This window comes from Ovis aries, chromosome 1 (genome assembly GCF_016772045.2).
Source record: "Ovis aries strain OAR_USU_Benz2616 breed Rambouillet chromosome 1, ARS-UI_Ramb_v3.0, whole genome shotgun sequence".
Lineage (NCBI taxonomy): Eukaryota > Metazoa > Chordata > Mammalia > Artiodactyla > Bovidae > Ovis > Ovis aries.
Genome location: NC_056054.1, coordinates 161,981,350 through 161,996,717, shown reverse-complemented (window position 1 = coordinate 161,996,717; position 15,368 = coordinate 161,981,350). Strand labels below are relative to the sequence as shown.

The 15,368-nt window shown below is 37.7% G+C and overlaps 1 protein-coding gene across 2 annotated transcripts in view; it reads right to left on the bottom strand.

Moving 5' to 3' along the window:
- The window catches only part of EPHA6 (EPH receptor A6), a 985,602-nt gene extending 971,501 nt beyond the window's left edge, over nt 1-14,101 (bottom strand). For both annotated transcript variants that reach the window (XM_042230510.2, XM_060404157.1), the window contains exon 1: nt 12,728-14,101. In XM_042230510.2, the coding sequence (XP_042086444.1) occupies nt 12,728-13,103 (376 nt within the window). In that variant the 5' untranslated portion in view covers nt 13,104-14,101. The remainder of the gene's footprint in view (nt 1-12,727) is intronic.
- Between the last annotated feature and the right edge of the window lie 1,267 nt (nt 14,102-15,368).

The window sequence follows — 15,368 nt, the reverse complement described above, 5'->3', positions numbered from 1 at the left end:
TAAGGATTTACAATTTTACCATTATCTAAAGATAAAATAATCAGCAGACAAAACCATATATAATTCACAAAATCATAAGATTTTGTGTTGTTATAGTTTTTATGCTGTTTATCTTTAAAAGAATGGGAAAGCCTAGAGATCTCTTCAAGAAAATTAGAGATATCAATGGAACATTTCATGCAAAGATGGGCTCAATAAAGGACAGAAATAGTAGGGACCTAACAGAAGCAGAAGATATTAAGAGGTGGCAAGAATACACAGAAGAACTGTACAAGAGAGATCTTTACCACCCAGATAATCACGGTGGTGTGATTACTCATCTAGAGTCAGACATGCTGGAATGTGAAGTCAAGTGGGCCTTAGAAAGCGTCACTACAAACAAAGCTAGTGGAGGTGATGGAATTCCAGTTGAGCTATTTCAAATCCTGAAAAATGATGCTGTGAAAGTGCTGCACTCAATATGCCAGCACATTTGGAAAACTCAGCAGTGGCCACAGGACTGGAAAAATTCAGTTTTCATTCCAAGCTCGAAGAAAGACAATGCCAAAGAATGCTCAAGCTACCGCACAATTGCATTCATCTCACACGCTAGTAAAGTAATGCTTAAAATTCTCTAAGCCAGGCTTCAGCAATACGTGAACCGTGCACTTCCAGATGTTCAAGCTGGTTTTAGAAAAGGCAGAGGAACCAGAGATCAAATTGCCAACATCCAATGGATCATTGAAAAGGCAAGAGATTTTCAAAAAACATCTATTTCTGCTTTATTGACTATGCCAAAGACTTTGACTGTGTGGATCACAATAAACTGTGGAAAATTTTGAGAGAGATGGGAATACCAGACCACCTGACCTGCCCCTTGAGAAACCTGTATGCAGGTCAGGAAGCAACAGTTAGAACTGGACACGGAATGACAGACTGGTTCCAAATAGGAAAAGAAGTACATCAAGGCTGTATATTGTCACCTTGCTTATTTAACTTATATGCAGAGTACATCATGAGAAATCCTGGGCTGGAGGAAGCACAAGCTGGAATCAAGATTGCAGGGAGAAATATCAATAACCTCAGGTATGCAGATGACACCACCCTTATGGCAGAAAGTGAAGAGGAACTAAAAAGCCTCTTGATGAAAGTGAAAGAGGAGAGTGAAGAAGTTGGCTTAAGCTCAACATTCAGAAAACTAAGAATGGCATCTGGTCCCATCATTTCATGCCTCATCCATCATATTCACCTGACCTTTTGCCAACCGATTACCACTTCAAATATCTCGACAACTTTTTGCAGAGAAAGTACTTCCACAACTATCAGGAGATAGAAAATACTTTCCAAGAGTTCTTGGAATCCTGAAGCACTGATTTTTACACTATAAGAATAAACTTATTTCTCATTGGCAAAAATGTGTTGACTGTACTGGTTCCTATTTTGATTAATAAGATGTGTTTGAGCCTGGTTATAACGATTTAAAATTCATGGTCCGAAACTGCAATTACTTTTTCATCAACCTAGTATTTTACTGTCAACTTTACAGCTTTGTCCTCAATGGAAGGGGACAGATCTTATTTCATTTCTAGCAGTCACATAGTCAGGGCCAATATATTGTCATGTTCAATATGCACACATGCATGCTAAGCTACTTCAGTCATGTCCAGCTCTTTGTAAACCTATGGACTATAGCTCACCAAGCTCCTGTCCACAGGATTCTCTAGGCAAGAATACTGGAGAGGGTTTTCATTCCCTCCTCTCGGGGATCTTCTTGACCCAGGGATTGAACCCATGTCTCCTGAGGCTGGTACTTTCGTATTTTTATCTCTGTAAACAATAGTTCATAGATGTGAACTTATCTATGGAACAGCTAAATCCATATTACTTTGTCTAATATTCACTAACATATAAATAGCCTCATTAATTAAATCTTTTGCTCTCAGAAGTTCAAGGCAAAGTGACCCACCTTTATGTTTCCTGTTCCCAGCACAGTGAAAAAACATAGTAGGCTCAATACATTTCATTTAAAATTTGGGTGAATATATATTTAATCTAAACTAAATTAAGAATTATAGGAAAATATATACAAATAAACCATACAGATTAAGAACTGAAGTTTGTGTACATAAGTAATAAAAATAAGAATGAACAAACAAAAACCCAAAGATAACTACATCTATATTCCAACAGAAAGCATTTTAGAACTTCATTAAAAAAAAAAACCAGGCTAACAATTTCATCTGATTTTTAAGGCTTCATAACTTTAGGGGATATTTTTCATTTAGCTTTAACAAGTATTTAAAACTCTAGAATATTAAACTTTAAAATAAATTATTATATTTTAATTCTTCTTTACTAGGGTATAAAGCTCTTGAAAAGCCTAAAAAATAGTGCATATACATATACATGGATTTCTGGCCATAAACTAGTGAATATTATAAAGGTTCTTACACATGTAATTGTAAGTAAACAAACTACCTGTAATTTTAATAGCCAGGGTGAACTATCGTTCTCTATAAAATAAAGTTATTTTACTATAGCATTTAAAGACAGTAAGTTATTATAATATAGGTACAATTTTTCCTCTTATGTATATCATAAAAATAACAATAAATTTGGAACATGTTATTTTTCATTTATTTTTAAACCATGCTAAGTAATATGCTATACCAACAATATACACTCCTGAAATTGTTCTTTTTCAGATAAAAATTAGGATCTCTTTCTGAATGTTCCCTCATTAAATAAAGAATATAAAACAGCAAAGGTAATAGTGTACTTTCCTCATTAAATGTTGTACTGTTATAAAATTGTTCTGGCTATTACAGTCTTGGGGTTTTGTTATTGTTGTTGTTCAGGCGTTATAACTTTTAACCAGTGGACTAATGCATAGATTTTATTCACTTTTAGAAACTGACTAAAGTCTTATGATTTTGTACAATGCTATCTATTAGTTTGCTGAGTTCTTTCCTGTCACATATGACAACTACAAATTATTTTCACTTGCATTCACAATTTAAATGTTGTCTAAGTATATTTTAAATCTAGAAGGAGAGTGAAAGGAAATTTTCAGGATTTTTAAAAGAGTTTTAGCTAACATTGTCTGAAATCAGGACACTTCTGCACTTGCAGAGATTAAGGATCTAACCCACGGTATAGTCGTATATATGCAACAAGAGAAACTGCTTGACCAATTAGGTTCATTTTAAAAACAGTACCATAATTCAGTTTTTTTCTATTCCTATTTTACTTTCATTTTGAATGTTTATAGCTAGTCCATGGGGTCGCTAAGAGTTGGACACGACTGAGCGACTTCACTTTCATTTTTCACTTTCATGCGTTGGAGAAGGAAATGGCAACCCACTCCAGTGTTCTTGCCTGGAGAATCCCAGGGACGGGGGAGCCTGGTGGGCTACCATCTATGGGGTCACACAGAGTCGGACACGACTGAAGTAAATTAGCAGTAGCACCAGCACTGTACTATATAATAAACTTCAGTTGCTTGAGGTTTCAATTTTATCATAACATTTATTGGCCATTACACAATTTTTCTAATTAAACATTTAATTTTAATTATTTTATAATATTAATGTGCCAGCAACATATGGAACACATTTGTGTCTTTTAAAGTAAAAACTAAGGTGATACTGAGATATACTTCAACTCATATTTGGAGGCAATCATTTCAATTAATTCTAGATAATTCTTATTTGGAATACACATTAATATAATACATTTTTATTTCCTAATATAGAAAATATTTCCTGCTTTACTAACTTGCTTAAAATATATCTAATTATAATCATAAGTAGGAAAATTTTTATATATTGATTTTTTAAAATTATGTGTAAGTAATTTTACTTATTCTAGATATTATACTCTATATACTATTTCAAGAATGTGTTTTCCAGGGAGCTCAACCTGGTGCTCTGTGACAACTAGAGCGGTGGAATGAGGGATGGAGGGAGGTTAAAGAGGGAGAGGATATATGTATACTCATGATTGATTTATGCTGTATGGCAGAAGCCAACACAACATTGTAAAGCAATTATACAACTAAAAATAAATTTTAAGAAAAAGTGATGACCCAGAGGGATGGTATGGGGAGGGAGAAGGGAGGGGGGCTCAGGATGGGGAACATGTATATACCTGTGGCGGATTCATGTTGATGTATAGCAAAACCAATACAATATTGTAAAGTAATCAACCTCCAATTAAAATAAATAAATTTATATTTAAAAAATGAAAAAGTGTTCCTCTTTGCAATGCTCATATACCACAAATATGAGTATTACAGCAATCAACCTAAAATAATATATAATCATTCTGTCACGTTATTAGTAAGTTAACATTAGTAAATAAGTTATATATATAAATATCCCATATATCCAGACATCAAACATTACAAGAATAAAATAATACATAACTAATTCTAACTCTTGAACATTCAGTTTCTAAAGAGATATTATAACTTCTATGGTCAGGAAGTAAGTGTAACATTACAACTTAAGTTATAAAATGAAACAGGAGGAAGAGTGGTGATTTTTCATTTATATCCAGCCAGTTCAGATCATCAAACAGGCCAATAGCTAGAGGACACAGCAGTATCCTGGGAAAGTAACTGAATGCATTTTTCAGGACATGGACTGAAAATACATGCTTTCATCCCAGTTTTTGCTCCACAACTCAATTAAGGTGTATGTTTGCTGCTGTCTGAAACTGGAAACTAGCTTCTTCACCATGAATCACAGTTTTTAATAATAAATCCACCTTAAATAAACACACCAGAAAAAGCTAGTCTAAAGCATGAAAGTGAAAAGTAAAAGTGAAGTCGCTCAGTCGAGTCTGACTCTTCGCGACCCCATGGACTGCAGCCTACCAGGCTCCTCTGTCCATGGGATTTTCCAGGCAAGAGTACTGGAGTGGGGTGCCACTGCCTTCTCCGAATATCATTTAAACAAAACCTGTCTCCACATGTCAGTTCATGGAAGCCATTAGAGATTTAAAATATTTATATTTTCTATGAATGGTTGTGTTTATTCAATGCATATTTATGTTTAATTTTCATGCAATTAAATAAAATATATGCCTACCCATAAACTAATATTAGAAGATCCCTATGAAGCAATTTTACAAGTAAAAACACATAAAAGTGTTAGCAGTATTACTATACACCCTTCCTTCTTTCCCTCATGATATCATTTACTGTAAAATTCATCTTATAAAAATCAAGTAATTAAGGATTAATTATCAATTACTCAAGGATATATCAAAAGAGAAGGTTGATTTTCTAAAGAATAGAGACCGTATGATAATCACTGTTGTAGAATCCAGCTTAGAATCTGTTGTAGAATTCTGTCTTAGACTCTAGCATAATGCCTGACACAGGGAGATACTTTAAGATGTGGCTGCTTGAGTGACTTATTTTCTTAACTTTGAGATAAACTTTAATGAAATAAGATATCACTTGCAAATAATCAATACATAAATATGAGAGCTGAACATCAGTACTCTTACATGTTATCATATGACAAATGTACTGTAAATGTTTTTCTAATTATAAAAAAATAATTAATTTTGGATCTAACTCTAAGAAAACAGAAAATTTTCCTATTAGACTTGGAAAGAGACTAGAAACTCTTCACTAAACTATATTAATATATTCTTTTTTAATATAAATTTATTTAATTGGAGGCTAATTACTTTACAATATTGTATTGGTTTTGCCATACATTGACATATATTCTTAAAAGAAAACTTCTTGAATTCTTACATATAGTAAGTACTCTACCTATCAGTGTGTATATCTATGCCAAGTCTCTATAGTCATGTCTGACTCTGCAACCCCATGGACTGTAGCCCGTCAGGATCCTGCGTCCATGGGATTCTCTAGGCAAGAATACTGGAGTGGGCTGCCATTTCCTCCTCCAGGGGATCTTCCTGATCCATGGGTCCAAGACCTGTCTGTTAAGTCTCCTGCATTGGCAGGGGCATTCTTTACCACTAGCGCCACCTGGGAAGCCCAAATAGTAGGCTCTGATAAACACCTTTTTAAAGTACAAACATTATCACTCAGTTCTAGAATATTTATCACTGAAAATCAAAACTGTATATCTCATAAGAATTCATAATGTTTACTGAAAGAAAATCACTATAAAACAGTATTTTCCAGAATATTCTAAACACTAAAGTGTAAGATTTACTATGTTTAAATAGGTACATTTAAGAATATTTACAAATGTTTAAATGAAACATTTCCACAGTATCGATTTTCCAAATATATACAAGGTATTTAGGACTGTTAAATTAAGATTTTTATGCTTCTATACATTTAACAATTGCTGTCATATATTAGTAGTAGTAGTAGGCAACTCACAGTGATGAACAATAACTGGTCAGGGAAAGTTTCTAAGTTACATGCAATTTACTGTTGTTGAGTGGAGAGCCTAATACTTTCTTCCCTCATCTTAAAATCTAATTTCCTGGGTCTTTTACATGCTTACTGAATATGGATTTGTTTCTCTTCATTTTAACAAAATGCAGGTAAGAAAGAAGGCTAATAGAAAATATGTGAAAACATGCCTATTTTATATCTAGAATCACTTCTATTTTTCCTTTCAGTAACAGTAGTCTAATAATAACAAAGATGAATAAAACTGGTGCATAAGTCAAACTTTGAAATATTGCTCTCTATTTTAATAGATTCTGTTGGATCACCATATTGCTTTGTTAAGATATCTCCACGCACCTGTGTCATTATCCACTCTGACAAAAAAACAACTATATATATATAAAGTTATTGTGTCAAAAATGCATTAACAAATTTTATCTATTGATAAAATATGTGTACAGTGCTATGCACAATGGTTTGAAATAATAAAACAGTGTTATTATGCTTTAATCATAGTTTCAGCAGAATAAAGTAGAGAATGGACCTCTCACCCCATCTTTCCTATCTGCTGTCAATAATCAACTACTACAAGCAAGATCATTTTTATGGGGATTAATGAAAAATTTTTTCAGGTCCCTTGGAAAAAGTAACAAAATATAGAATATCTACACTTATTTTTCTGTAATTATAAGATTACAATCCTATTTCCAAAAGGTATCTGAAATCCATCTTCTTATCTCCATCTCAGTATTACCATGCTAGCCAGGCCACCATTCCCTTCCCTATGTCCCCAAAAACTGCAATAAACTCCTAACACCACTCTTTTCATTTTCCAATCATCTCTTCCACTTGCTAGCCATAATGCTCCAAAAATGAAAAATGGTTGAAATCTCATTAGCTTCCCATTTTACCAAGGAAAATGTTAAAAGCTAATTCCTTTCCATGGTTTGTTTTCTTCTCTGTGAATCCTGTTTCTCATTCTCTTTCAAACCTCACTATAGGCTACTCTCTTCCTTGCCCAGTAAACTCCAGTTGCATATTGGACTTATTTCTTCAAAGGTGACAAGCTCATCTCCCTTCAAAGTCACTGACCAGATAGTTCCCTTTACCTAGAATGCACTTCTTCCTGTTCTGTACATTTAGCTGTTTCTCATCCTTGAGAATGTCATTTATGTGTCACTTCCCAGATAGGCCTCTCCAACCATCACATTTAAAATAGTGGGTTTCTCCTATTATTTGCTCAAGGCCTCTATTATTTCCTCCATAGTATACAGTTTCACTTACTTCCATATTTTTTGTCAGTCTCCCTTGCTAGAAAAAAATTCCATGAGGGCATTTATGAAGTCTGGCTTACTTACTATTTTTTCTCTTCATCATATAAATATTAAATTCAAAAACAGAATACTCAATAAAAACAAGGCAAAAGTAGAGGTAATATAATACCTGTTTTTTAAAGAATTAATGCCAGTCCTAAAGAAACTGCAAGTTGATCAGAACACTACAGACATAGTATATCAAATTATGTCACACAACTTAAATGTATACATATATATATATATATATATACACACACAATTTTTTAAAAAAGTTAACACTGTGGATGTATAAACAATTTAATCCTTCTGTGTTAGTTTGATTACATGATTAACAAAGTACACTGAACAAAGTTAATTCATGTTTATTATTAAACTGCATGTACTGATCTCTACTGTATTTATAGTCCCAAGAAATGGTGAGTCAAGGAGACAAGAAACTTCTATAACTTTAGGGATTTGGTTGACTGATGGACAGTGTAAGATAACATCTATTCTCTCACCATTTAGGACAAAAGAAATATATAGTCAGAAGTACTCCCGTGCGTGAAAGAAGACAGAGAGTGATTGAGACATGGTTTCTGTCACAGAGGAAAAGAATTAGTAGAAGGAAATACAAGAAATCATTGATGCCTTTTGCTACTTATTTATACTAGCAATGATTACTGAAGAAGAAATTTTCAACTCTTGGATTTTTATTAATATTTAATTTTGTAACATAAGAATAATACAAATTCCATATGGAAAAGTTTGAAAGTATTTAAAAAATATAAAATGATGTTATTTAATCATTAATTAAATATATATATATATATATTTGCCCCTTGAGAAAATCTATATTAAAACTGCTTTATTCATGTTATTTCTAGTTTGAAGACAGGATCCTTAAAGAATGTTGTATAACTTTTATGTAAGAAAAAAATTTTAGATATAGTCTTATCCCAAACTCAGAACAAAAATATTTAGATGACCAGTGCGTATCAATGACATGTTATATTCTATTTTAAATACTAATCATAATGGCTAATTCCACAATGGCTCACTTCAGTTTGTTAATGTATAAAAAATTACATTCTAGGTTGTTTTCATACTTATGGAAAACAAGAAAGGCATGTGATTTCAACCTCTTGCACTTTTACAATCATAGTTTATCCCTCAAATTTTATATGAGTGAAAGGTCTTTTAGCAATATTCTTTATAAATCAGTTTTCCTTATTGAACCCAACTTTCAATATTTTCAGTAAAGTTCACTCTTCAACTTTCTGAAAATATTCCAATTCCCCCCTTTCTGTAAATATAAGAACAACATTCAGTCTTACAGTTTGTGTATAATATTTACGTCAGTTCAACTAATTTGGGGCTATAAATTTAAATAAGCAGGTATTTTTCTGATCAGCTATATTCACCTGTATTTACACACAACTTAGTGGACTTTAGACTTAATTCATTCAACTTAATAAATTTAATGAAACGAATGACTCAAACTATTGTTTTCCTCGTACATTTCATTTTTCACTGAAATCCCTGGGTGGAGGAGAAAGATCAATTAACACAATCTCGGTAGTAAAATGAACTCACCAAACTCTCATATTCAAACCATATTTTGATTTAATGAATTATTTGAGTATTGATTATTTTTGGAAAAATGAGTAACACCCTGAGAGATGCATCAACTCTATTAGACTAAAGCAGAGAAATCTTTGAATTAATGGATCCCTGGTGGCTACTGATCACTGAGATTGATGTACATTTTTACTGACATATGAAACAAGATTGTATTTTATATTCTCCTAACTATCCTTCTAGTACAAAAATAAATTTTTCATATCTTAAAAAGAGCAAAAACTGTTACTTTTAAAGTTACCAACACGAAATAAATACTGTGGTTTTAAACAGAGGGAAAATTAATGGAATAAGGGAAATTTGAGTACAAATCATGTTTTCATTTTCTTAATCAGATGAAGTGATCTAGAAAGCAGCTTTACTTTTTGATCAATTCAAGGAGGTTTCAATAATAGGAAGAGTCAAACTGATTTATTTTGCATTTATGGTGCAGAGATTCATAGCCAGTTAAAAAACAAGAGAAGAGATGCTTCCTTTATTCAAGTTACTCTTAGCACAGTGTTAAAAATGAAATAGTTCACTTTTTTGATCCTTTTATTCTATCTATGTATGTAAAACAGGGAATGAGGAAGAGGATGATGCCTTCATTCAATCATGAAATATTTTATATAATTTGGTAAAAATAAATCACATTAAAGAGTTTACTTTTTGATTACTCTTAATGAGAAGGCAAATTATATTAAAATGAAAATTTACCCTCTGTAACAAATTTTAAAAATAAAACAAGAATTCCATTAGCTCTTAGGACAAAAAGTTGCTAGAAAAATAAATACATATGCTTAAAATTAAATATTAAGCCTATTATCAATGCTTATTATTATGTACATAGATAAGTTTGTGTTTTGCATTAATATTTCTATACTGTACATGTACTTCAATAATTCTACAATACCTCATATTTTCAATGTTTATAAATTGGCAAGCTATTTTGATTCATGTCATCTATTTTTGAAACTACAAATAAGAAAATATCCTCCAATTGTTCACAAAAATAACCTTTTGAAGTTCCACATTTTATCAACTATAAGCATAACTTTCAGCATTCAAAAATTATCTCAAGATATAAGGCATAATTTCCAACCACTGTAACTTTAAGCTGTAGAAAGCATTTTAAAAGCAATTATTTGTGTCTGATGAAAAAAAAAAATCTGAGCATATTCTTTCCATAATATTCTGTCAAAAAACTCTAAATTTCACCCAACTTACCCTTTAGGTACGATATTATTCAAGTGTAACACATAGCTTGTGTTTTTAGACTATTAGCACAAATGCAAATTAATAGTTTTTGGAGACTAATGATCCTATTTATTAGGTAAGTTGAGTAATATTCACTAAGTTAAGCTAATTTATAAAACACACATAAATTAGACATAATTGGTAAGTCTTTTAGTTAAAATGTCTTGTAAAAGTATGAGAAAGCTAATAAATAGATAAATAAAAATTACTGCAAGAGTTGACAAACAACTCCCCTATGCCCTTAAATTTAATATGAATATCTGAAAGGTCATACTTTAATACTTGAGACACGTTGATAGAATGGCTCTTCTCATCTGAAGAGTCTAACGTGTTTTATTTTTGGTAGTATCCTCAAGGCCTACAATGGTTACTGGAACTTTGAAAATATAAATGTTGATTTAGGGACATGATTGAAAGGATATAACAGTTAAAATATTCCTAGCCAACTTGACTTTAAGTGTATACCTCTTTAGAAGCCCTAGAGACAGTATAACATAAATGTCTGATTTTCCCATTACTAAAAATTGTTTCTCCTTTCAATAAAAAGGTCAAGTAATTACATGTTATTTTAAACAATGTTCAATTTTCAGAGGTAAATTAAGTAACTATTCCCTTTGATATTTAATGGCAATAGTCCCTGAAACCAAATAAGGGATGTGTATGAAGGTATACACCTCCATAGGAAAGCATGGCATTATAGGTGGTACTTATAGAATACATTTTCAAAGGCAAGATGGTTGTGTATGGTTTTCAAGCTGACATATGCATTTGTGATTGCAATCTGGAGGTATAAAAAAAAAAGACAAAGAATTAGAAAGCATGTCAAAAGTATCAGTTACATAAATGAGAACTGAATATTGATTCTAAATTATTATATTTCTAACAAATTGGCTGTATATGTTTATGACAAAAAAGAAGGCTGTGTTGTTCTAATTTCCTTCTCTCTTAACCTTCTCACCCTCGCAAAGAAAGCCCGCATTTTCATGCCATCTGACCTCTGTTTATATACCTGCAAATTATTTCGAGACCTTGTATGTTGAATGGTAACTCTAACTGAAGTTTTATATTTGAGGTGTTTAAAAAAGTCAGACTTTTTAAAACACCTCAAATATAAAACGTGGCTGGATGGCATCACCGACTCGATGGAGGTGAGCCTGAGTGAACTCCGGGAGTTGGTGATGGACAGGGAGGCCTGGCTTGCTGCGATTCATGGGGTCACAAAGTCAGACACGACTGAGCGACTGAACTGAACTGAACAGAAAAGTGTGACGTAACAGGTGACACCGGCGGTCATCACGGTGCCAGTGAGAGCATCCAGCCAGGTACATGCTGGAAAACTTTTATGGTTGTTCCTCTCTAAGTCTAGGAGGATTGAAATTATGGAGGTGATTTTTTAATATAGATCTTTAAATATTCACAGCAGAAATCCAATGAGTATGTCTCATAAAGATTGTTGGCTAAAAAGCAAAAAAAAAAAAGTCAAAATTCTCAGTGCTTTCCATTCGGTAAACCTCACTTTCACTTTTCACAGGCTATTCATCTTCACTTTACCACTTTACCTGACTTTAGGCATAGAATATTCACAACTTCTTAATTCACGCCTAATAACCGCCCCCCCCCCCGCCCCTTCCGGCATCTGGGCTGGAAACAATTCGGAATAATTTCTAAATGTCTACTGCATTCGGTCGGGATGGGGTAAAGGGGTTGCAGCTGGGCGAGGGTTTGGTTTATCGAAGGCACAAGGCTGGTTATTTGGCCAGGGGCTACAGCGAGAACGATCTGCTTTCTTGCAGGCGTGCAGGAGAACCTACACGTTACCGTGCAGTGAGGGACCGCAAAGAGCCAGAAGTCTCCATTAAGCCTCTACCACAGAGCCTGACCTCCCGTGGAGACCGCGCAGGGGGAGCGGTCCCGCGGCCGCCAGTAGTGGGACCCAACTGCTGCTGATGCTCACGCATCCGTGTAAAGACATTTGGAAGCAGAAGAGACCGCAGCTCGTGAGGTCTCCGGCCCTGGGAACTGTGGACAGGCGCTCTGGTGAGGAGACATCCTCGACCCCCTCGTGTGGAAAGCCCGGAGAAGCCCACCCCGAGCCGAAGTTACCTGCCAAGAGGCGACCAACGCACCGGTCCTCGGAGCACCCACCTCCTCCCGCCCCATCTTGCTACTCCACCGGTCCCTTTACCTTGGTTGTTGGAGACGTGACTGCAGTCGCCCGGCCAAGCTGTCAGCAAAGGCAAGAAGAAACCAAATTGCAAAAGAAATTCCCGGACTTCGCTGCCCCCCATGGTTCTCCCCGGCTCTCTTCTCCTCCCCCTTAAAGAGAAGTGGCTGCAGCGCAGCCAGGTGTTCAGCGTCGGGTCCGAGTCCACGTCTTCTTCCTCCTCCTCTTCCTCCTCCACCCGGCCCACAGGGGGTGTCCCGGGGCGACCCCCGCGCGAGGCCCCGGGAGCAGGGCACGAAGGTCCAGGCTGCCCAGGTGCAGGCGCAGCTGCTTCGGAGGAGGACGCTGCCTGCGGCGCCAGGGAGCTCCTGGCGGCTGTAGACGAGCGGAATTGCATCCACCGCCGTGTCCCGCTCGCGCGAGGACTATTCACTTGGGCCTGGGAGAGCGCGCGCGCAGGAGCGAGCTCGGGCTGTGGTTTGGGGGAGGGGAGCGAAGGGGCGGGGGAGGGCGCCTCACGGCGAGAATGGGGGAGGGACGGCCAGGTGCGGCGGTGGCTCGGGCAGCTCTGCCGGTCTGAGCGCCTCTCCGAACTCAGAGTGGGCACTAGCAGAGCCAAAAGCCGGGCGGGCGCCGCAGCTGTGAGCGGGCGGGGGCCGCGGGAACTTTCCTCCGGCCAGTGCGGCGAGAGCCGAGCGACTGAGGAGGCTCCGCGGGGCCGCAAGCGGTCCGAGCAAGCTACCGAGCTGCGCCCTCAGCCCTAGCCTAGGTGGCGACAGCCGCGGCCCGCAGAGCGGACCCCTCCAACTCGGCCGCGTCTGCGCCACGCTTCGGCCTTGGCAGCCTTTTCCCCGGCCTGTCTGAGGCCGCACTTAGTCTCCTAAGCACTTTCCTTCCCATTTCGCAGCAGCAGCGTCCAGCGTTTTAGGGCTACTCTGCACCCTGAAGGGCTACCCTCGACTTCACATTTCCGCCGCCGGAGGGGGCGAGTTCTATGGCCGAGCGCTCCGGGTCCGGGTTGAGCTTGGCGGCGGCGGACCAGCCTACCGCTCCTCAGCCTGGGTCGCCTAAACTTGCCCGGTAGGGCGAGAGCCTCAGCTTGGCGGCCGCCTCCGCAGCTAGTCCTAGGAGAGCGAAGGAAGGCAGCGAGCTTCAGAGGAGAGTCACCTCAGGCTGGAGAGGGGCGGGTGCCTGGCACCAGGTCTCACTGAGGTCTTGTCGTCACCGTGCGGCCGCGACTTCACAGTGGAGGTCAAGAGCATGGTCGCAGCCGCAGGCGCCGGGAATTCGGGGGGCCCGGGACGCCTGCAGCGTGACGGCGTCGGACCGCAGACTCGGAGAAGCCCACGGGCTGAGCTGTGCGTGGCCGCCTCCACAGACGCGCCGACTGCCTGCGAGCTGACAGCTATCCCCGCGGAAGCCGCCCCCTCGCGGCACCCACTCCCTCCCAGCGCTCCTAGGCGCCGGCTGCCTGGTGGGACAACTCGGCCCTCGCCTCCAGCGTTGGGAGTTCGGAAAGGGGGTAACACAGGTGCTAACAAGGAGGAGTCTCAGGGCGCCTAGTCCTGACGCCCTCGCCCCGCAGCCGAGGCCGAAGTGGAGGGTAGGGCACTAGCCGCAAGCGCCTCCCAGCTCCGCCAAGCCCGGCGCTGGCCCGCCTGGCTGCCGCCGCTCGGGTGCTGCGAGTCCGGCGCTAGAGGGGGTTAGTAGACAACAACAAAAAAAATGCCTCCACTACTCGCAGGTGGAAGAGGCTGGTCACGCTAGGAACCTCAGGAAGAAAGAGGAATGCACCCAGGCTAAACTTAACACGTTTATAAAGGGCGCGCCAAGGAATCTATGCCACTAGTGTGGGGGTTCCGTAATAGTTTATTCACTGTTGTTATTATAATCATCATTTTAATTGAACGGACTTAGGGTTTGACAGTCTAGTGAGGTCGAAAATCCCACCTCAAAATTCATGAGAATTTTTTTTTTTTAATATTTATGTCAGGGAAGAAAAGATTAAACCCCCAGAAGAGAGAGAAAAAAAAAACGATATTATGAAAGATATCTTTCTTTACGGCAGAGGGAGGGAAATGGCACAGTGGCGGGATTTGGGAAAGTAGTAAATGGAAGAGCCAAGGATCTGCGTTCGATGCTTACAAAATTCTGGAGGAGAAAACAGCCTTCCATTCAACGCGTTTCAGCGCTGCTATGTTTGTGTCACACACAGTTAAAGTTATTGTATTATAGTCAGTGGGAAGCAAAGAGAAAGACAGCAAAAAGATGCCCCACGTCTAAGTCGGCTGCAAGGAGAGAAATATGAAAGGCAAATGATTTTGAGGTTGTGACGAAGGTTTCCTATTGGTGACTGTACTACCACTTTCGGAATTCAAACACTGCCTCTCTTTAAAAGTGTCCAAGCTAATTTAAATGTATGCAGAAAACTTCTGAAAAGATAACCAAGTATAGAGTTTATGTATTAGTACTCAAAGGAATAAAATCTGATTTTGCTACTGATGCTACCACTCTTACTGATAGACAGTATCATTTGCAATATGCATTTGCAAACTGTTTACAATTTATAAACTGTAAAATTAAAAGATTACATTATAATATAAATTATTATGCTTAAATGTTCATAAAAGCATTAGATGATTCAATAATTTGTTTTGATTTA